Below are 22,505 nucleotides of genomic sequence, written 5' to 3'. Positions count from 1 at the left end.
TAGATGGACAAGGACTGATTAGGGATGGTCAGCATGGGATTGTATGCGAGAGGTCATGTCTCACAAATCTGATTGAGTTTTTTGAAGGCGTGACCAAAAAGGTTGATGAGGGCAGAGCTGTAGATGTTGTTTATATGGACATCAGCAAAGCATTCAACAAGTTCCGCATGGTAGGCTGCTCTGGAAGGTTAGATCACATATGATACAATGAGGGATAGAAAATTGGCTTCATGGAAGGAAGCAGAGGGTGATGGTGGAAGGTTGCTTCTTGGACTGGAGGCCTGTGACTAGTGGTGTGCCTCAGGGTTCGGTGCTGGGCCCATTACTGTTTGTCATCTATATCAATGATTTGGATGGGAACATACACAGCAAGATTAGCAAGCTTGCAGATTATACAAAAGTGGGTGGTTTTGCAGATAGTGAAGATGGAAAATTGCAGTAGGCTCTTGGTCAATTGGCCAGGTGGGTTAGGAATGCTTGATGGAATTTAATACAGAGAAATGCGAGGTGTTGCATTTAGGGAAGTCTTACAATAGCAGGACCTACACAGTGAATAGTAGACCTCTGGGGAGTGTTGTAGAGCAGAGGGATCTAGGATTGCAGGTGCATAGTTCCTTGAAGATGGAGTCGCAGGTGGATAGGGTGGTCAAAACGGTATTTGGCACATTGGCCTTCATCAGTCAGAGTATTAAGTATAGAAGTTGGGAGGTCATGTTGCAGTTGTATAAGACATTGGTGAGGCTGCATTTAGAGTATTGTATTCAGTTCTGGGCACTGTGTTATAGGAAAGATGTTGTCAAGCTGGAAAGGGTACGGAGAAGATTTACAAGGATGTTGCCAGGGCTAGAGTGTCTGAGCTACAGGACGAAGTTGAGTAGGCTAGGACTCTATTCCTTGGAGCGCAGAAGGATGAGGGGTGATCTTATTGAGGTGTATAAAATCATGAGAGGAATAGATCGAGTAGATGCACAGTCGCTTGCCCAGAGTAGGTGAATCAAGGACCAGAGGGTATAGGTTTAAGGTGAAGGGAAAAAGATTTAATAGGAATCTGAGGGGTGACTTTTTCATCCACACAGGGTGGTGGATGTATGGAACAAGCTGCCAGAGGTGGTAGTTGAGGTAGGGAGTATCCCAACATTTAAGAAACAGATAGACGGGTACATGGATAAAACAGATTTGGAGGGATATGGACCAAACGTGGGCATGTGTGACTAGTAGTGTAGCTGGGACACGTTGGCTGGTGTGGGCAAGTTGAGCTGAAGGGCTTGTTTCCATAATGTATCACTCTTTATTACTGAATTCTATTCAAGCAGTAACTTTACGTTTTTGGTAAGGAATTGTGACTGGATTGTACTTTAGGACATTACTTTGGATTTCACCCATATGAATGACATAAATAAAATTCATATGTTACCAACTGGCCTTTGGATAGGAATGGAGGAAATGGAGGGATATGGATTATGCGTGTGTAGATAAGTGATGATCTTGGCATCATGTTGTGTAAGGACATTGTGGGCCCTGTTGATTAGTACAGGTTACAGGGAGAAGGCAGTTGTAGGGGTTATAGGGAGAAGGCAGGATATTTGGTGTTAGGAGGGAGAGACAGATCAGCCATGATTGAATGGCCGCATTCAGCTCCTATCATTTATGACCTGTTCTTGTGCTGTACTGCTCTATGTTCTACTGCTCTATGTTCTAACCAATGCTGTTCCTAAGATTGTGCTGATTCTTGCAAAAATACATGTCAATAAAACATTATGCATATACTTATACACAGTATATTATGTCACCCACGTTCAGCTCAAAGTTAAACTGTGGTGCAGCTGGTAGAGCTGCTGCCTCACTGCGTCAGAGACCTGACTTCAGGTGCTATCTGTAGGGAGTTTGCACATTCGGGTGCTCCGGTTTCCTCCCACGTCCTAAAAACGTGCGGGTTCGTAGGTTAGTTGGCCTCTGTAAATTGCCCATATTATGTATCGAGTGGATACAAAAGTAGGATAATGTAGAACAAGTGTGAATTAGTGATCGATGGCTTGCTTGGACTCAGTGGGCTGAAGGGCCTGTTTCCATACTGGAACTTTCAATCAATCAGTTCAAACATGCTACTCTCCCATTAGATGCCATGACTTTATGACTGAACTGTGCCACATTTGAAATCAGATGCCACAAATCCAAGATATCCCTCATCATAAACCCTATCACCCACAAAGAAAATTAGCTTTGGGCGGCACAGCAGTAAAGTTGCTGCCTTACAGTGCCTGCAGCGTCGGAGACCCAGATTCGATCCCGACTACGGGTGCTGTCTGTACGGAGTTAGTACGTTCTCCCCATGACCGCGTGCATTTTCTCCAAGATCTCCGGTTTCCTCCCATGCTCCAAAGACGTACAGCTTTGGAAGTTAAATGGCTTGGTAAATGTAAAAATTGTCCCTAGTGTGTGTAGGATAGTGTTAATATGCGGGAATCGCTGGTCGGCGCAGACCCGGTGGACCAAAGGGCCTGTTTCCGCACTGTATCTCTAATACTAAGCTGAAACTATCTTAAATAAATAAAAACTCAATCTAATGGAGAATGGCAACCTCTACAGGCAATAATAAGGTTAATTAAGAAGCTGGTGATAAAAACACTTCAGCTCTTTGATTTATTCCATGGCAGCATGTGTTTGTCAGCCATGGGTAAAGCATACAGAAGCTTTAAGTGATTCACATTGTTCCCATGTTAACGTAAGCAGCATGATTTAGCCTCTGAAAATTTCCACATAACATTGGCATAGTAACAATTCAGCTCAGATTATTCACACAAAACATAATATTTGTTTTGGAAATAGTTACCTCTCTTAGTTTGTTCCACAGGTCATTCCTCCCTGCATTGCCGTACATGTGAGCTGTCAAAAAAGCCTAGATTGGTAACAAAAAAACACAAATTGAGAAAGCGTGACCAAGAACTATACAAATAATTCACTCCATCAAAATATAACTCGCATAAGCACCAGACAACTAGTGTTTTATTTTTCAAGGCCATAAGTCAAATTCCTTAACTCAGTTAATAATATTTCTTGTCACTGATATATCATCATTTTTTTTCCCGCGCAATCTTACACAGTTACAATAGTTATCCATGTTGTCCTAAAGCAAATATTAACAGTCAGTCAAGCCCTGATGTACTTGCAATCTGCCAATTGTAAGGCTCTTGAGTCTTCGTGGTTAATTAACTGACAATTTCATGAAACAAAAAGTACTGTCAAGAGAAAACATGAACATAGCTTGTATTATTGATTTAGTTGATCACACGCAATTCAGTTGCTGCTATGAAGATAGACACAAAATGCTGGAGTAACTCAGCCGGTTAGGCAGCATCGCTGGAGAAAAGAGACGCTACTAACTTGATGCTATTTCTTACCATATCCATGATGGTCACCAGGACCAAGGAAGAGCAGTTAACTGAGCAAATATCAATTTTAACGATAATCATGTGGGCTTGGCGACTATGATTTTACTTCGGAGTCACGTGAGTGATCCCGTAAAGAACCCGCTCAGCACGTATGTGCAGCTGAACTGGTGAGACTAATTACAAAGGGTATCATGGGAAAACCTGAATCCTTGCGATTCGTATCAAATATATTCACTAAACCCAAAAAAGATGGTGGATGTCGCATCATCATTGACTTAACTTCACTAAATATGTTTGTTAAGTACAAACATTTCAAAATGGAACCGGTTGTTACTGCCAAACAACTAAAATCAAAGGATGCTTCATGGCAAGCATTCATCTTAAAGATGTTTACTATTTAGTACCATTCACGAGGATCATCGCAGATACCTGAAATTTACCTGGATGGGGCAGCTTATAACAGTTTAAAGCGTTGCCCAATGGGTTCACATCAGCCCAAGATTGTTCACCAAGACACTAAAACCAGCTCTGACAATATTCAGAAGACAAAAACATATTGTCATGGCATATCTTGATGATATCTTAAATGGTAGGCAAGACCATGGAATTGACTATGTTAGCTGTATCAGCTACCAAACAGTTATTCGAAACCCTGGGATTGTCTTACATCCAGATAAATCTAAGTTGAAGCCATCCACAATCATGGACTACTTGGGCTTCACAATTAATTCAGCCTACGTGACTGTAACATTGCCAAGAGAACGTTTGGCATAGTTTCAGCCTAATATCATCACTAACCCTACGTTAGTTATCCAAACAGATGCCAGTGCTCAAGGCTGGGGAGCAACTAACTCTATATCCAGCACAAGTAGTAGATGGACTAACCCAGAGTCATCGTTACCACTTACACTGGGCATTAATTATCTAGAGATGTTGGGTGACTTTTATGGTTTAAAAGCATATGCATAAATATGCATCACTTGCATGTACGGTTACAAATAGATAATACTACGGTGGTGGCCTACATTAACCATATGGGTGGCATAAAATCGGTATCATGCGACAAGTTGGTCAACACAATTTGGCAATGGTGTGTCCAAAGACATATTTGGCTATCAGCAACTTACCTGCCAGGTAAGCTAAATACAGTGGCAGACACCAGGTCACGTAAATTTAATGACAACATCGAATGGATGTTAAAACCCCCAAAAAAAAATTTGCAAAAGTTATTAAGCAATATGGCACGCCAGATATCGATTTATTTGCATTAAGGCTAAATCACCAGGTATCTATGTATGTCGCTTGGGAACCAGACCATGAGGCAGCAGCGGTAGATGCGTTTGCGCTGGATTGGGGAAATTCTTCTTCTATGCATTTCCTCCCTTCTGCCTCATCAGTCGGGAACTACGCACAATACAAATGGACTCGGCTTCAGGTATTTTGATAGTACCTGACTGGCCTACGCAGCCATGTTTCCCAATACTTCATGACATGGTTGTTGAAACTCCGATGGTATTCTCCAGTGACCCAGAGTTATTAACACCCAGTGTCGGGCACAAGCCACCCGTGCCATGAAAAAATCAAACTCCTGGGTTGCAGATTCTGCACAAACCACTTCTGGGACTGGGATTATCATAACAAACCGTCGACACCATGTCAGCATCCCTCCGAACATCCACTAAAAAACAGCACTTGTCCAGCATCAAAAAATGGGAGAAGTACTGCTTGGATACAGGGACCACCTACTCAACCGCTACAGTTACCAACGTACTGGAATTCCTGGCGAACCTTCACCACGATGAAGGACTCAGCTACAGAGCCGTCAACACAGCTAGAAGTGCCCTGCCTGTCTGTTTAAAACCAGCTCCAGGACACCGGGCCATGGGGTCCCACCCGCTGGTGGTCAAACTAATGAAGGGTATTTACAATTCTAACCCCTAGACCAAGGTACACCCATATATGGGATGTCAGTGTGGTCCTGACATACCTCAGGGGATGGCCACCAGCCAGATCCCTCAACCTGGAACAATCTATGCTCAAAACACTCATGTTGATGGCACTTGTATCTGCACAGAGGGTCCAGTCACTACACCTATTGTGACTGGACAGCATGCTCACAGCTCCAGACCAGATCTCTGTCGTTATCGAGAGACTGACCAAACAGAGCAGACCAGGAACACCTAATCCAGTCGTGGAATTCCGGGCTTACCCGCCAGAACCACGGTTATGTGCCATGACCCACCTACTATCCTACATAGACACAACCAAAATATTCGAGGGAGATGAAAAGCCTTGTGGGTCAATCATAAAAAACCTTATGGTTGGGTGACGAGCCAAACCATTGCGAGATGGCTCAAGCACGTGCTAAAATCTGCTGGGATAAACACTAACATGTACAAATTTTATTCCACCAGGGCAGCATCCACGTCGACGGCTAAAAGAATGGACGTGCTTATAGACCACATCCTGGCTACAGCAGGATGGTGGAGGGAAAGACCGTTCAGAAATTCTATAATAAGCCGTTGGCAAAACCTGTTTTATTTGCAGAAAAGATTTTACAGACTGCAAATATTTAATTTAAGCCTAGGGGAGCAATTTAATTTCTTTATTGTTATTGTTAAAAAATACCATTGTGTTTTTCTACAAACAGATTCATTGGTTGATTACGATAACACACTTCCTCCCTCAAGGACTTCGGCAGTGCGTGAAATAATACCTGTTACACGGTTTGAAATCACAGAGCTTTGAAGTCTTCACGGAATCACTCACGTGACTCCAAAGTAAAATAGTAAGATTAAACGAGAACTTACCAGTTTGAAGTTTGATCTGTATTTTATGAGGAGTTACGATGAGGGATTACGTGCCCTCCGCTCCCACCCTCAATAATATGGGTCAAACTGATAAACTGATGTCTCCTTGTCTTTACTATGTTTACTTCAATAACTGTGTCTATCTGTGATTCCACACCGCTGCTTTGAAGTATGCCGCGCATGCATGCTGAGTGGGTTCTTCACGTAATCCCTCATCGTAACTCCTCATAAAATACAGATCAAACTTCAAACCTGTAAGTTCTCGTTTAATCTTACTATTAATTCACAGTCATGGATTTTAGATTGAAATCAACTGCGAGGAATTGCAGTTATTCTGTTCAATTGTGGAATCGTTTATGTGAACTCCATTGGATAATTATGCCCTCTGTATGGACCATAACATCACAGGTCTGCTTCATCTAAAATGTTTCCTAGTTTATCCCCTATCTAGGAACTGTACCTGCCAAAGATTTTGTAGCCTAGATCTATTTTTTGTGGTTAATAACCTATTTTCGTTTTTTATGTTGGCCTCAATACTTCCTTCTAAATTGTCCCTCAAGTACACAAATCCAACAAGTTTCAGCCTACATATTTTAGTGTAATAATGTGTTGTAGGAAGATGTGAAGTTCCAACTGTCAAATTAAGTAGTCATCCACAGAAAATTACATATATATATATATATATAATCTATACGTGTTGTGTGTGTATATATATATATACTAGACTAAGTGGGACCCATTGGGTCCCACCATCATTTTTTAAACACTAATAACTCTTTTATTTTTCATTTTTTGATAGGAAAAATCCTCTTGTCCTGCGCAGCAGAGGGGGACTCTGAGTAAGATGGTCAAAATTTACAGCTGTAAGGGGCAGCGTTTTTTTTTTTTAATCAATATACAGAACAACAGGAAGTGGTCAAGATCAGACTTTTAGTAATATAGATGTATATATATTGAAGATAGACACAAAATGCTGGAGTAACTCAGCGGGGGCAGGCAGCATTTCTGGAGAGAAGGAATGGGTGACGTTTCGGGTCAAAACATCACCCGTTCCTTCTCTCCAGAAATGTTGCCTGTCCCACTGAGTTACTCCAGCATTTCATGTCTATCTTTGGTTTAAACCAGCATCTGCAGTTCCTTCCTATATAAATATATACATATATATAGGTACAATATGTGTGCATGTTGTATATATATATATATATATAAATAGGCAGAACAATTTCAGGACACAGATTTACATTCCTAGAAGACTCAGTTGCGTGGAAATTCCTGTTTGTCTTGAACACAAGAGGAAACTGTTCAGTGAATGCCCTAGATGTAACAACGCATTGTCACAATTCCTTAATATGAGTTGACGCTCATTTCTATGTATACAATGCATTCATTAATACATTTTAATTAGAGACTTAGTTCTTCTAGGAGTATTGAACTTGTGCATGTTGTGTTAAAAACATTTGAAAACAATCCCTGTGGAGCTAAGAGGAAAAACAAATTGCTCTTTCTTATGATTATTACATTGCAGGTGAAAGTAAATGTAGTTCTACAGATGAATACACATTGGGGGAGACAGTAACAATTCACCATTTCTACTTAACATGAATTAAACGGAATAACATTAAACATAAAGCATTACCGGCAACATTAAATCACAATTGTAAAGTAATTTATTGATACCAACTATCTATAGAAGACTTATGTACTCAAAGTAATGATCTTGGCGCACAGTACAAATGGGATTGGCCTACTAAATTGATATGGGTAAGAGAAAATGTTTCTATGCACAATCTGTGATGCTTGATCTAACCTGAGTACCACACTTAATAAACGGCCCAAGATGAACTAATATAAGGTACTGACAACAAACCATTTTCCATCTTGTTGATTATTACCATTTAAATCAATGGGCAATTTGATTAAACCAAAATAAAGGACAAAAATTACCATGAGGGCTGTGGATAAGGAGAAACAGAGGAGAGAAAAAATATAATTTCAATGTTCCAATACCTTTTGGGATAGACTTTCATCATAGAAACATAGAAATTAGGTGCAGGAGTAGGCCATTCGGCCCTTCGAGCCTGCACCGCCATTCAATATGATCATGGCTGATCATGATCTTTCAGCACAAAACAATTTATATTCCTTCCTCCCTTCCTTCCTCCACATCAGCAACAAACAATAATACTAAAGCCAAAGAACCCCTTTCGGAGGCACAGTTTTTCAAATTTTCAATTACCCTGATGTCTTCTGAAGAAACTGTTTTGCTAAAGAATTTACTACTAAAGGCTTAATCCAATCTCATCATATTGGAATGGGCTCAAACTAAACTGTGGGTTCTGACATGCATTCCTAGGTGGGTTCAATATATACTTCAAAATACAAACTACATCATCAATAAAATGTGTGACCATGTCTGAACTGTCAATGCCAAAGAAATTATCCAGAGATCAAGTATGTGAAACCATGCTTATATATTCCAAATGTGATGGGTTGATAATCCAGGTACTTCTTGAAGGTTGAGTTGATTCCAAGTTTACACATCAAGTCATAGTCATAAAGTCGTGCAGCAGCTCACCATGTCCATGCTGACCTTTTTGCCCATCAGCAATAATTACATTTGCCTGCATTCAGACTGCATCCTTCAATGCCCTGTCTATTTAAGTGTCTGGCCAAATGCCTCTCAAACAAAGTAATTCTAAGTGATATTAGATAAAATGTAAATTCATCTTCCAGCTGCTCTACAAACTCACTGTTCCGAGAGCCAAATTGGATAGATGTTCAATACTGCAATGCAGCAAGCTCTCTAAAGGACTGGAGAATTGCCAACAACAATGGCTGTGAAAATCCTTCGCATCCACTGGCAGGACCTGCAAACTAATGTTAGCATCCTCTCCCTGGCCAACACTGAACGTCTAACTCAGCTCACCAGGCTCCACTTGGCAGATCCTGTCGTTCACACAGCCAGCATCAGACTCCAAAAACAGTCATTCTGTTCCTTGGGTTGTGTAAACACTTTAAGGAAGTTCCCAAGCCTCCACGAAAAAATATAACATTCTCACTGACTTGAGGAATTCCTAGGCTGTGACTGCAGAAGACGGTCAGGGGTATTTGGGGCGGCACAGTGACGCAGAGGTAGAGTTGCTGCCTTACAGCGCCGGAGACCTTACATGCCTTACAGCGCTATGGTTCGATCCTGACTACAGTCCAGTCTGTAGGCAGTTTGTACGTTCTCCCCGTGACTGCGTGGGTTTTTTCCGGGTGCTCCAGTTTCCTCCCACATTTGAAAGACGTGCAGGTTTGTAAGTTAATTGGCTTCTGTAAGTTATCCCAAATATGTATAGAACTAGTGTAGGGGTGATTGTTGGTCAGTGTGGACTTGGTGGGTGAAGAGCCTATTTCCACACTGTATATCTAAACTAATCTAAACTTAAACATAGGATGATTGGTGAGAATGGCAGCGAGAATGGTGGGTAATCATCGGGAGGAACTGGTCAATAGACAATTGACAATAGGTGCAGTAGTAGGCCATTCGGCCCTTCGAGCCAGCACCACCATTCAATATGATCATGGCTGATCATCCACAATCAGTATCCCGTTCCTGCCTTTTCGTTATATCCCCTGACTCCGCTATCTTAAAGAGCTCTATCTAACTCTCTCTTAAAAGCATCCAGAGAATTGGCCTCCACTGCCTTCTGAGGCAGAAAATTCCACAGATTCACAACCCACTGTGTGGAAAAAGTTTTTCCTCATCTCCATTCTAAATGGTTTACCCCTTATTCTTAAACTATAACCTTTGGTTCTGAACACCCCCCACATCGGGAACATGTTTCCTGCCTCTAGCGTGTCCAAACCCTTAATAATCTTATATGTTTCAATAAGATTCCCTCTCATCCTTCTAAATTCCAGAGTATACAAGCCCAGCCGCTCCATTCTATCAATATATGACAGCCCCGCCATCCCGGGAATTAACCTTGTGAAGGTCGAAGGCATGCACGCTCCCAAGTTATTCATCCACCCACTCCATCAAGCTCCTGTTACAGAGCCTGCTGGTCCCACATTACGCCATCAAACCTCAGAGCTCAGAGAACTGGAGCTGTAGGGCTGCCAAAGAAGATAGGGAGTTTGAAGACGATTAGAAATGACAGCTCTGCCAGACCTTTGAAGTATTTTGGATTATGTCAACATATCTTGTGATCAAACCCAAATTTATTTTCTTCCATCAGTCAAAATACTAATCGGCTTCACAGTGTTATCAAACCAAAAAAAACCCTGATCCATATCTAGTAAATTGTTACTGCTAATAATTTTTGCAGTTTAGGTAGCATATTCCCACTCCAAACACAACTGAGAGTTGAGCAAGTATGTCCAACTGTTAGGCTTTATCTGTGTACACTCCCTGACACTCGAAGACATATTGTGTGTGGGTTCAATAAGCTTTCGCCCAGCTCTCCCTAATGAATAAAGGTTCACTCACAGTGGCTGCAGAGATCTGCATTGTAACAATTGCAACTAAAATCACCCACTCATTTCCGCATTATTAAGATCCCATAAGAAATGTCCCAAAGGTTAAAAGTCTAAGAGTACAAAGCTGGAATATTTTCATAGGATAGGAGAAACTGAACAAAAATGTCCATAGCAAGAATACAAATTATATCACATTATATTAGATTCTGCCACACACCCGGAATTGCATGTCAGCTGAAGTTTAAAAATGGTTATCAATCAACTTCACTCATGTGTTTTAATGGAACACACTGTCATACCTGTTAGTAATTGTATCTTTTGTCAGGATTTGCCTTCTAATACTAAAAGCATATTGGACCGAATGATGTGCAACAAACCTCAATAATGCTAATTTCATGTTTCATGAGAGAATATATGTTCTCTGAAATCCAAATCCTTAGAAATTACACAAATTATGTTTATACTCAACAAATGTTGAATTATGCTTTGCTGTAACGCTGGAAAAATGTAGCAAAACCATCATAAAAATGTGAGCGAAATGTTCATATTTAGCACTGTACAAGTTTATTCATAATTTTCACCCACCTGTAGTCCTTTTTGAAATACATTCTGCCCCATAAAATTAGCCACCATTCGAATCAATGCAGCCCCCTAGGAATTAAATCAAAGAATTTTTATGAACATATTGTCAATTATATTTTACACACCTGTGTTCATTCAATAGAAAATAATTGTTGGTCACATGCAATTTGAGAGTTTTCCTTTGCTTCAGATTTGCATTCATTCTTGGACCTCATACTGAGGTTGTTCAATGGCTTCTGAGGATTCTGGGCTAAGTGTTGGCCACCATGGTTACCAGAGGCAGTGGACCGGAAAATCACTAACATTGTCCTTTTCTTAAAGCATGATTTAAATGCAAACCAAATAACTACAGACCAGCCTCAATGACGGGCAAACTGTAAGAAATCCTTTCTAATTTCTAATACTAATTTCTAATACTAATAGGAATGTTTGTGTGCATGCCCTGATGCTGGACTTCAATTTCCACTCCTGTAGTTAGTGCTGGTATGTGGCGATTTCCTTGCTGATGATCAAGGTATGGTAAAAATGCAATGTTCTGCTTCTGAAGACCCATAGCTCTAAAGATCCTTTGCCCACTAGTGTGGGCTGTGCTCCTGCTTCCTTCGTTGTATCTATGCTTCATCTTGATTTATGATCCTCAAGGATTAGTTCAGCCTCACTACCAAGTTCACCAACTGGGAATGCGTAGATACCGAGAACAAACGCAGAGAAACGCTCACTTCTACAGGTTCAAAGCAGGGAGCATATTGACTGGTTGCATCATGGCCTGGTTCAGCTATGATACATTATGATCAGATCACATCTTACTGCTCCAAATCCCAGATAGTCTTGGTCCACTCTACACAGTCCTTCTTCACAGAATAAATCGATCAGGTGAATTGAACATTTTCTCCAAGCCAAGTATATCATCCCTCCAAAAAAGAGACCAGACAAACACCAAGAAGACCTGAATAGTTCTAACTAGACATCTAAACATTTGTCCTTCATCACACCCCACCACCAACCCCATCCCTTGCAATAAAAGACAACATTCCATTTCCTTTCTAATCCGGTGACAAATTTCTGTTTCTGATACAATTCAGTTTTCCTCCCATTTCTGAATATATTTTCTCAAGGCTGCTTCCTGCACATTGCCACCACATTGGTCTTCTGGAGAGATTGGTCCTAGGAAGCAGCATTATTGTGAGGATGTATCTAACCATCTTGAGAAGACCACTTCAGCCCAATATGAAGTCAACCCCTGGTTTCATTAAAATAGCTTCAATATACTTTTCGCCTCAAATAGCCACAGCACCTTCTTGTATGCAATCCAGTCAAAGACCCTGTCAATGTCCGTTGCTTGAAGGACTTCCTGGGATATCGGGTGCGAGCTGGCCAGACCATCAAGAACCATCACTTCATGAAGGTTGTCGGTCAAAAAACGCTGTTTCTCCTGAAAAACACACACAGACTTGGCATAAGCTCTCCCCAGTTATACAGTCAATCCTTCAGCCTTACTGGCACTTAAAACTAAATTCCTTGTCAAAAACTTTAATGCAGCTGAAATAAAAACAGCAGGGTTTAAAATGCTGTTGGAAAAGGTAATCCTGGAATCACCAGTACATAAATATGTTCAGCAAAAACAGATTGTTGTGGGAACTCGGAGGGGTCAGGCAGTATCTGTGCAGAGAAATAGACAGACAATGTTTTGGCTCAGGAAAGGTATTCAGACTGGAGCATCTGCTTTCTATGTTAAATTATTAATTTGATGTTTTTTTTGGGGGTTTTTTTTGGGTTTTTTTTTGTTTATATTCTAGAAGTTAATACAGCATTAACAGAAGTGGAACCTAATTTTCAACCTGATTTGTTGAATTTTGTTTAAAAATCTCCTGCGTATTTGCAAGCAGAGTCCGGGTGATAATCGTTGCTTGCCCTTTAATCTGCATAGCTAGATCAGCCATACAAAGAGTCCATATAAAAACTGCTTGGATGTCAAATTTTTAATGCGATCTATAGATAATCTGATTTCTGATTGCTTAAGATACAAAGAGCAAATTTTTTGAAGAGTTTTAGTGAACAGAAATACATATTTAACCCCAAATTATATTACAGAGATGTTAACAGAGGGTGTATGAATTTATTTCAAATGTGCTGTAAGCTTCAACAAACCAGAGACATATCGCTACTGGCTAAACCTCCGATTCAAAGGAAAGGTACATTAAGCAGCTTCCCTAATGGACAAGTGGAATGCATTAGTGATGATACAACTGGGAATTTAAAGATCTGGCAGAAATTTTAAACATTTCCATATCAAGTATGGAACATTAAAGAATAACACGGCTATAAACAAAATAGCATTTAACTGCAAATTAAAATTATCAGTCTCATAATGACTAATCCTGATATTTGCTTTAGGAATCAAAAACTTCAACACATAAAAAAAATTATATAACATTACATAACAAACACATGTAACAATATTTGAGGTGTTTTTCCCAACAAAATTCGCAGATGATGATGTCATTAATTATGGTATAATAGATACCAGTTATTAGCAGCACTCTTGATTATAACTTGAAATACTGTTATAAAGGAAATGTCTTTGATTATGACAGAAATGTCACTGTTAATGAACCATAGATGGTCCACAAGTAACAGGGAGGTTCTACTGCAGTTGTACGGGGTCTTGGTGAGACCACACCTGGAGTATTGTGTACAGTTTTGGTCTCCTAATCGGAGGAAATACATTCTTGCCATAGAGGGAGTACAGAGAAGGTTCACCAGACTGATTTCTGGGATGTCAGGACTTTCATATGAAGAAAGACTGGATAGACTCGTCATGTACTCGCTAGAATTTAGAAGATTGAGGGGGGATCTTATAGAAACTTACAAAATTCTTAAGGGTTTGGACAAGCTAGATGCAGGAACATTGTTCCCGATGTTGGGGAAGTCCAGAACAAGGGGTCACAGTTGACAGATATGGAGGAAATCGTTTAGGACCGAGATGAGAAAAACATTTTTCACACAGAGAGTGGTGAATCTCTGGCCTTCATTGGCTATATTTAAGAGGGAATTAGATCTGGCCCTTGTGGCTAAGGGGATCAGGGGGTATGGAGAGAAGGCAGGTACAGGATACTGAGTTGGATGATCAGCCCAGATCATATTGAATGGCGGTGCAGGCTCGAAGGGTCGAATGGCCTACTCCTGCACCTATTTTCTATGTTTCTATGTTTCTAACAGGCACCACAAACTTACCATGTTAAATTCTGGGTGAAGGTAATCCGTACCAATATATTCAAAATAGTGAGCAAATCCCTCCTTCAGCCATACATCTTCCCACCAAATGGGAGTCACGAGGTCACCAAACCACTAAGAATAAATACAAGTCAGTTAGACACAAAGGCAAAGCAATGAAAATGGTAAAAAGCTGTGTTTTTACACATGTTTTTGCACATGTTTACCACATGGTAACGTATTTATTTATTCCCGCTGCTTCTTGTACCTGATGGCAGATTTCATGTACGACAACCATGGTGACATCCAGAAAATAGGAAATGGATGAGACTTCTGTGTCCAGCAAAATCCTTTCTTCTACAAACACGCTCAATCCCCAGTTCTCCATAGCAGCATAGGGGAACTTGGGCACTGCCAGCAGATCTGCAACAATGACAAAATCACAAAGGAACATACAAATTAGGAGCAGAAGTAAATTTATCGATCCTTAAAGATCCTGAATTGCCTAAATTAAAACCTTGGTTGATCTGGGTGCAATCTCAAATCTGCATTCCCACCCACCACCAATAACGTGGCGGCACAGTTGCACAGGGGGCCACACGGTGGCCCAGCGATAGAGTTGCTGCCTTACAGCACCAGAGACCCAGGTTCGATCCTGACTACAGGTGCTGTCTGGACGTTGTTTATACATTCTCCCCGTGACCACGTTGATTTTCCTCTGAATCCTCCGTTTTCCTCCCACTCCAAAGACATCCAGGTTAATAAGTTAATTGGTTTTGGTAAAAATTGTAAATTGTTCCAAGAGTGTAGGATAGTGCTAGTGTACAGGGGTGATCACAGGTGAGTTCTTGTTTCCACACTGAATCTCTAAAGTCGAATGTCTAAACCTTTCATCCAATTGCTTCTCAAGAATTCCCTCTACCTGTGTCTTATAAACAATTAAGATTCCGTTTCCACTGCCATTTAAGAAAGAGAGTTCCAAAGATTTGTGACCCTCTGGAAAAAGTCTTATCTATCATACATGAGTGACCCCCTATTTTTAATCATCAACTCCTGATACTTGATCCACATCTTTTCCACCTTGTCAAAATTCTTCGGGGTCTTATATGTTTTAAACATGTCCCCTCCGTTGTATCTAAATTCCAGAATTCCAGCGACAACAATCTCTGTCACACGATCCCAATTTGTTTTCTGCCAATGAACCAATCTTTCATGGTGAGAGAGGTAAAGTTAAAAAGGAGGTGTGTGTGTGGCAAGTTATTTTACACAGAGAGTTGTGGATGTTTGGAACATGATGGTGGTGGAGGCACATGCAATTGTACCATTTAAGATGCTTTTGGATAGGCAATTGGATATGTACGGAATGGAAGGATATGGATCACATGCAGGCAGAGTAGATTAATTCAACTTGATATTATGTTCAGCAGGGACATTGTGGGCCATGGGGCCTGTATTTATGCTGCACTGTTCAATGTTTTATGTTCAATTTGCCATCTCTCTTCAATCCCATGGGCTTTTACCATTTCGACTAGTCTGCCATGTGGAATCATATCAAGACCCATGCTGAAAACCACATCTGCTGCAAAATCCATTTTGCCCTCAATCACTATCTTTACATCTCCTCAGAAATTGCAATTAAGTTACTCAGATACAAAAATAAACAGAAAGTGCTGGAGCAACTCAGTGTGTCAGGCAGCATCTCTGGAAGACATGGATAGTTGGCCTTCCAGCTTATCAGACAGCTCAAAAAGTTCAGAGTCCATAAACACCTCCTGGTCCGTTTCTATCAATCAATCATTGAAAGCATCATCACCTCCTCAATCACAGTCTGGTACGGTAACACCGATAGTCACTCACTACACAGAATACAGCGCATTGTCTCCAAGGCCTCCAGGATCATCAACTCCCCCCTCCCCTCAATCCATTCCATTTATCTCCAACGTACCTCAAACGGGCAAAAAAATCATACCCTCCCACCCAGCAAACCACCGTTTACAGTCTCTCCCTTGAGGTGCATTAGTCACTTGCTACTAAAACCAATTTAAAAACCGTAATTCAATAAGTAACATCTCAATTCCATCGAAAATCAGTACGGTGAGTTTTGATGTGTACAGTGTCTTGTCTATGGTCTTTGTTTGTTCTTTTGCACTATGTATTGTTGGTGAGATTTGTGATGTGGTATGGATGCACTTTATTACTGTGATCTGTGTTATTAGTTGTATGTAACTAAAGCAGTGTACCATCATGTACCGAACCCAAATACCACCAACCCTGGTTGCGTGGCAAATAAAGATTCTATCTATCTATCTATCTATCTATTACTCCGTTTATCACTAGCTTCCTTTATTTAACATTGATACATTAGCAATCCTCCATTTCCGTAATTCAGTAATATCTGGGGAGGAACGAAAATGTACGGTGATTGCTTCTGTAATTTCCTTCCTTGCTTCCTGTAGAAGCTTTAGATATATTCAATCAGTGCTTGGCAAGAATGCTGAACCTCGCATTTCATTCCCCCCATCCAATACCTTTCACCCTTTTACAGCCATAAAGAAAACAATAAAGAAAGAAAGCTGTAAAACTATAAAGAAATAAATATTCAGGGCAGCACGGAGGCGCAGTGGTAGAGTTGCTGCCTTACAGCGCCAGAGACTAGGGTTTGACCCAGACTACGGGTGCTGTCTGTACGGAGTTTGTACGTTTTCCCCATGACCTGGGTAGGTTTTCTCTGGGTGCTCTGGTTTTCCCCAACACTCCAAAGATGTACAGGTTTGTAGGTTAATTGACTTGGTATAATTGTAATTGTCCCATGTGTGTGTAGGACAGCGTTAATGTGCAGGGATCTCTGGTCGGCACGGACTCGATGGGCCAAATGGCCTATTTCCATGCTGTATTGCTAAACTAAAAACTAAACTTAGATCCCCCCCCCTCCTTTGTGAAGAGACCACAAGGTAGTCATCAGGACCTTATCCATATCTTCCACCTCTGCACCTCTTCTTGCTTCCGAATTATTCCTGCCCTTTTCTTGGTTATCACTTGCTCTTTGTCAAATTATAAAACATCTTTGGATTTTATTTTTATTTTACTCTCTAAGACTCGTTCATGCCTTCCCTTTGTTTTTTTACCTTTCCTTTTCATCTTACCCCTGGAACTCCTGTATATTTCTGGCTCTTACAATGAATGCATTTTACTAGGCGGTTCACAAACAGTATTAGGGGACTGGGTGGGAAGAAACTGCAGATGCTGGTTTACACCGAAGATAGATACAACATGCTGGACTACCTCAACGAGTCAGGCAGCATCTCTGGAGAAAAGGAATATTAGGGGATTCTTCTGCTCTGATTTCCAAGGCCTTATTCTGCCCCTCAGGAGGTTGATAGGATGGGGTGCAATGCATGTAGTATTGACCAACTCAAGCCAACTGGAGTATTGTGTTCAGTTTTGGTCGCTCTGCCATAGGAGAGATTTAATCAAGCTAATTAATAGTGCGGAAAATGTTTAAAGGATATTGCCAGGACACGAGGGCTTGAGTAAGCTAGGACTTTATTCCTTGGAGAGCAGGAGGCTGAGGGGTGATCTTTTAGAGGTGTATATGATCATGAGGGGATTAGATAGGGTGAATGCACAATGTATTTCATCCAGAGTAAGGGAATCAAGAACCAGAGGACATGGGTTTAATGTGGGAAGGGAAATAGGGACCTGAGCGGCACATTTTTCACAAATGTGGGTAAAGGGAAGAAGCTACCAGAGGAGGTAGTTGAAGCAGGTACTATAACAACATTTAAAAGATATTTGAACAGGTACATGGATTGGAAAGGTTTTGAGAGCAGGCAGGTAAGATTAGCATAGATAGGGTATCTTAGTCAGCACGGGCAGGTAGGGCCAAAGGGCCTGTTTCCTTGCTATATGACTCTATGACTCCAAGTGCAGAGTGAGGTTCAGGAAAAACACTTCCTCACAGAAAAAAAATATCAAAACTAGGACTGGGCTCTTGCTTATGGCTGGGGAAACTATCAAAACACTGATAATATGATGGTGAAGGAAGGATACACCTTGGGTTTCTAAGAGAGGAGGATTTTCATGAACGAGGCAGGTTTCTTTGTCTCTACGCAACTTTGAGCTCTGGTACCTTTTCACTTTCGTGCTACACAGCACCATCTGTTCCATCTACGCAGCAGCACGAACGAGGTAATAAAACTAAGCTTTCAATGAATTGTGAGAATAAATGAGAACAAAGGTAGGAATAACATCACACATCTGCCCTTCCACCCCGAAGCAAGTTTTGATCATGTATAATGCTTAAACATCTTCTAGCATCCTTGTGCACAAACATTTAGTGATAGCAAGAGCTTCCAGGACTGCAAACGTTTCAATAAACTTATATTTTATATCACCAAAGTGCCCAGGAAAGATATTGCAGATACACAAAAATGCTGGAGAAACTCAGCGGGTGCAGCAGCATCTATGGAGCGAAGGAAATAGGCAACGTTTCATAGATGCTGCTGCACCCGCTGAGTTTCTCCAGCATTTTTGTGTACCTTCGATTTTCCAGCATCTGCAGTTCCTTCTTAAACAAGATATTGCAGATATTTGAAAGCAGCAAATGAACATTCTATGCATTATGAGAAAGTGCTATTGTGATATGAGAATGTGAACATGATATCTCAACTCATTATTATAACACATACATGGGTATAAAACCTTATTCATTATAAATCTCACTGCCATATACTCTTCTAAATTAATTAGCAAGGAATAATGTGGGTACAAGCACTGCCTATGTTTTTAAATACAAAATGAGGGATTTTAAATCCATCTGTTGCGTGGGCTCCTAGAAGCACTTTGTTTCAGTAAGTGATCTATTTGCTGAAGTGGAGGATAGTTAAATTGCTAATCCTCCCACACTCTCCAAAATGATCTTGTATGCCTCAGTGTAGATGTCAAAGATATATTTAAAAATGCAACTCAGTTTGCACGCAGCACATTAATATCTCACCAAATAATGCAAGAGGAGTATTTGTAAAGAGAAGCTTTACCTCAGTTGCAGAACAACGAAAATAGCATTTTCTCACAAACTACAAAAGGGACGTCTTATTTGCGCACTTTGTACAAAACATTTTAAAACATTAAACATTACCGTCAAAATTAAAATTAATTTGCTTATATCACCCTATAGTGGGTGTTAAGGAATAGTTAAAACACAGAAATAAAATGGAGCCATTTCACCCTCAAGCTTTTTCCCCCTTTCTATTAGATCTTTACTCCATTTCCATCAACTTTCCTTGATTCCTTTATTATTAATATCTTGCCTGATAATTATAACAGTCTCAGTTTTCCTTTGGAAAGAGAGACCACACATCATTTAATGACCCACTCACAAATTTAACCAACGAGGTACAGATGAGTTGTGGGCAGGATTTGTTTATCTTATTTTCATTCCAGAACTGAAGATAATGTTCTCCATTGTCAACGTGTGAGGAGTGATCTGGGATAGGCCTTCACATTTTTTCCCCTCCAGTGGAAGCTAGGAGAAGCAACGGCAGTAATCTGCATTTTGTGGAAAGCCACAGTTTGTGGCAATGAAGGGAATGGATTTTGAGAGTGGTGAAATGGGTGCCCAACAAGCAGGCTGCTTTGTCCTGAAAGCTGTCAAGCTTTGAGTGTAGGAACCACTATCTTTCAGACCAGTTGAGAGAATTCCATCTGATTCGGTGCCTCAAGAATGGTGAAAACGGTTTAGAAAGTCAGAAGATGTGTCAGTCGATGCAAGGCCTCTGATCTTCTTGTAGTCACAGTTTATTTGTCACATACATACGAAGGTGCAGTGAAATGAAACTCTTGTGGTCACAGTATTTATTTGAAGGTGCAGTTGGGTTTCTGGTCATATAACCCATATGATGGGAGACTAGACATGGTGATACCATGGACTATTACGGGGAGGTGGTTAGACCTTCTTGTTTGAGTTAGTCATTTGGTGGTACTTATGTGGTGAGAATGTTACTTACTAATTATCAGCCCATGCCTGCAAGTTGTCTGCATCGTGCTGCATGCAGGTTTAGAATTCTGCAACTGCTGATGAGTTGCAGCTAGAATTGAACAACGTGCTGCAACATCATCCGCAAACAAGACCACCTTTGGCATTATGATGGAAAGCAAATCACTGATGAAGCAGCTGGTCTTGGTTGAGCCCTGGAGGCTGCCCTGGCAAACTGCTGCAGTGATGTCCTGGCAATGAGATGGTTGACTTGCAACAGTCACGTCCACTTTTCTTTGTTGGAAGTACGACCCTGACGTACATGGGAGGGTTTTCCCCTCGAGCCCATTGAGTTCAGGTTTTCAAGGGCTTCTTGATGTCACACTCAGTCAAATGCTTCCTTGCTGTCTCTCTCAGCTCACTTTTGAAATTCAGTTATTTTGTTCACATTTGGAACAAGCTGTAATAAGGTCTGGAGATAAGTGGCCCTGGTAAAAGCAAATTGTGCATCAATAAGCAGGTTATTAAGAAAAGTGAGACGTAGAAAAGGATGTGTTGCTGATAAGGAAGAGTGCTCGAGCAGTAATTAGCAGAACTGAATTTGACCCGGTTCTTCTGAATAGAACACACTTGGACTATTTTCCATTTTGCCAGTCAATTACTGGTGTTATAAGTGTACTAGGGCAAGAAGCGTAGTTAACTCTAGAACATAAGTTTTCAATATAGCCGCAGATGTTGTCTGGTCTTGTGTCCTTTACTTTATTCAATGTGCTTGGGCATTTCTTGATATCACATGGAGTGAATCAATTTGGTTGAAGACAGGCTTTAGTGATGATGGGATGTCAGAAGGAAGTGGAAGCTTTAACCTTGTCATTAGCTCTCAAGTCAAGTCAGGTTGAGTTTATGGTCTGATGTACAAATACAGTGAGGTACAAGTGGAATGAAATATCTTGCCTGCAACTACACCACTGGCACGTAGACTCACAACACATCAAAACACAAATGATGCATAAATTAAATATTAATTCTATAGAGCAGTGCAAAGATTAAAAAAGAACAGGAAATTAGTGTAAAACATAATTAGAAAACAACTTCAAGGTAGTGCAAGAGGTGGTCCATAGTTTTCTACTGCCAAGGTAGGATTAGGGTTGTGCAGATTGGTTGCAGAGCCTGATGGTTGCAGCTGTTCGCAAGCCTGGTGGTGGGTGGCTTCAGGCTTCTGTACCTCCTGCCCGATGATAGCAGTGAGAGGTGGTCATGGCCTGGATGGTGGAGATCCTTAATGGATGCTGCCTTCTTGAGGCCTTGCCTTAGGTAGATGCTCTCAATGGTGCAGAGGGCTGTGCCTGTGAAGGCCTGGGCCGAGTCCACCACTCTCTGAAGCCTCTTGCGTTCCTATGTGTTGGAATTGCTGCACCGGGCCATGATGCAACCAGTCAGGATACATTGTACAGTGCATCTGCACACGTTTGTTAGAATATTTGATTACATACATTGGACTCACCTATGCTACGAACAGGGCAGCTCGGATAATAAATAGGCAGCTCGGCTCAGATCTGTTGATCGGGGGAATTGCTCAGTTCTCTTTATCGCAAGTTGTTTTTGTTGCTTAACGCACATGTAGATGAACTAGGTCAGTGTATCAGTTTTAGCTAAACCTGCCAATGCTCCTAGCATGTCTGTGTTCATTCCTGACTAAACCAGGCCTAATCCTCTGGCATGGTTGTAGAGTTAGGGGTGAGGTCTAACGTTACAGACCGTGGTACATTACTGCTACTGTTGATGATTCACATCACCTCACAGATACACAATTTTGGGTTTCCAGGTTGATTTTGAATCCGGAGCAAAAAAAGCAACCTGTCGGAGAAACCCCGTGTCTCAACCTGAACTGTCAACCACCCCTTTACCTCCACAGATGCTGCTTGACCAACTGAGTTTAGTCTTAGTCTAGTTTTAGAGATACAGAGAGGAACAGGCCCTATGGCCGACTGAGTCCACGACGACCAACAACCACCCATTCACACTAGAGATTATTTTATGGAAGCCAATTAACCTACAAACCCGAACGTCTTA

At 41.0% G+C, this 22,505-nt stretch overlaps 1 protein-coding gene across 1 annotated transcript in view; it reads right to left on the bottom strand.

Moving 5' to 3' along the window:
• LOC129706438 (thyrotropin-releasing hormone-degrading ectoenzyme-like) overlaps window positions 1-22,505 on the bottom strand; it is a 100,769-nt gene that overhangs the window by 26,516 nt on the left and 51,748 nt on the right. The window contains exons 4-8 of the mRNA XM_055650744.1: window positions 14,727-14,881; window positions 14,480-14,593; window positions 12,540-12,677; window positions 11,249-11,314; window positions 2,831-2,896 (exon numbers count right to left, since the gene is read on the bottom strand). Coding sequence (XP_055506719.1) covers window positions 2,831-2,896; window positions 11,249-11,314; window positions 12,540-12,677; window positions 14,480-14,593; window positions 14,727-14,881 — 539 coding nt within the window. The remainder of the gene's footprint in view (window positions 1-2,830; window positions 2,897-11,248; window positions 11,315-12,539; window positions 12,678-14,479; window positions 14,594-14,726; window positions 14,882-22,505) is intronic.

The sequence above is a fragment of the Leucoraja erinacea genome, chromosome 19 (assembly GCF_028641065.1).
Source record: "Leucoraja erinacea ecotype New England chromosome 19, Leri_hhj_1, whole genome shotgun sequence".
Taxonomy (NCBI): domain Eukaryota; kingdom Metazoa; phylum Chordata; class Chondrichthyes; order Rajiformes; family Rajidae; genus Leucoraja; species Leucoraja erinaceus.
This window is presented reverse-complemented; position numbering and strand designations above follow the sequence as displayed.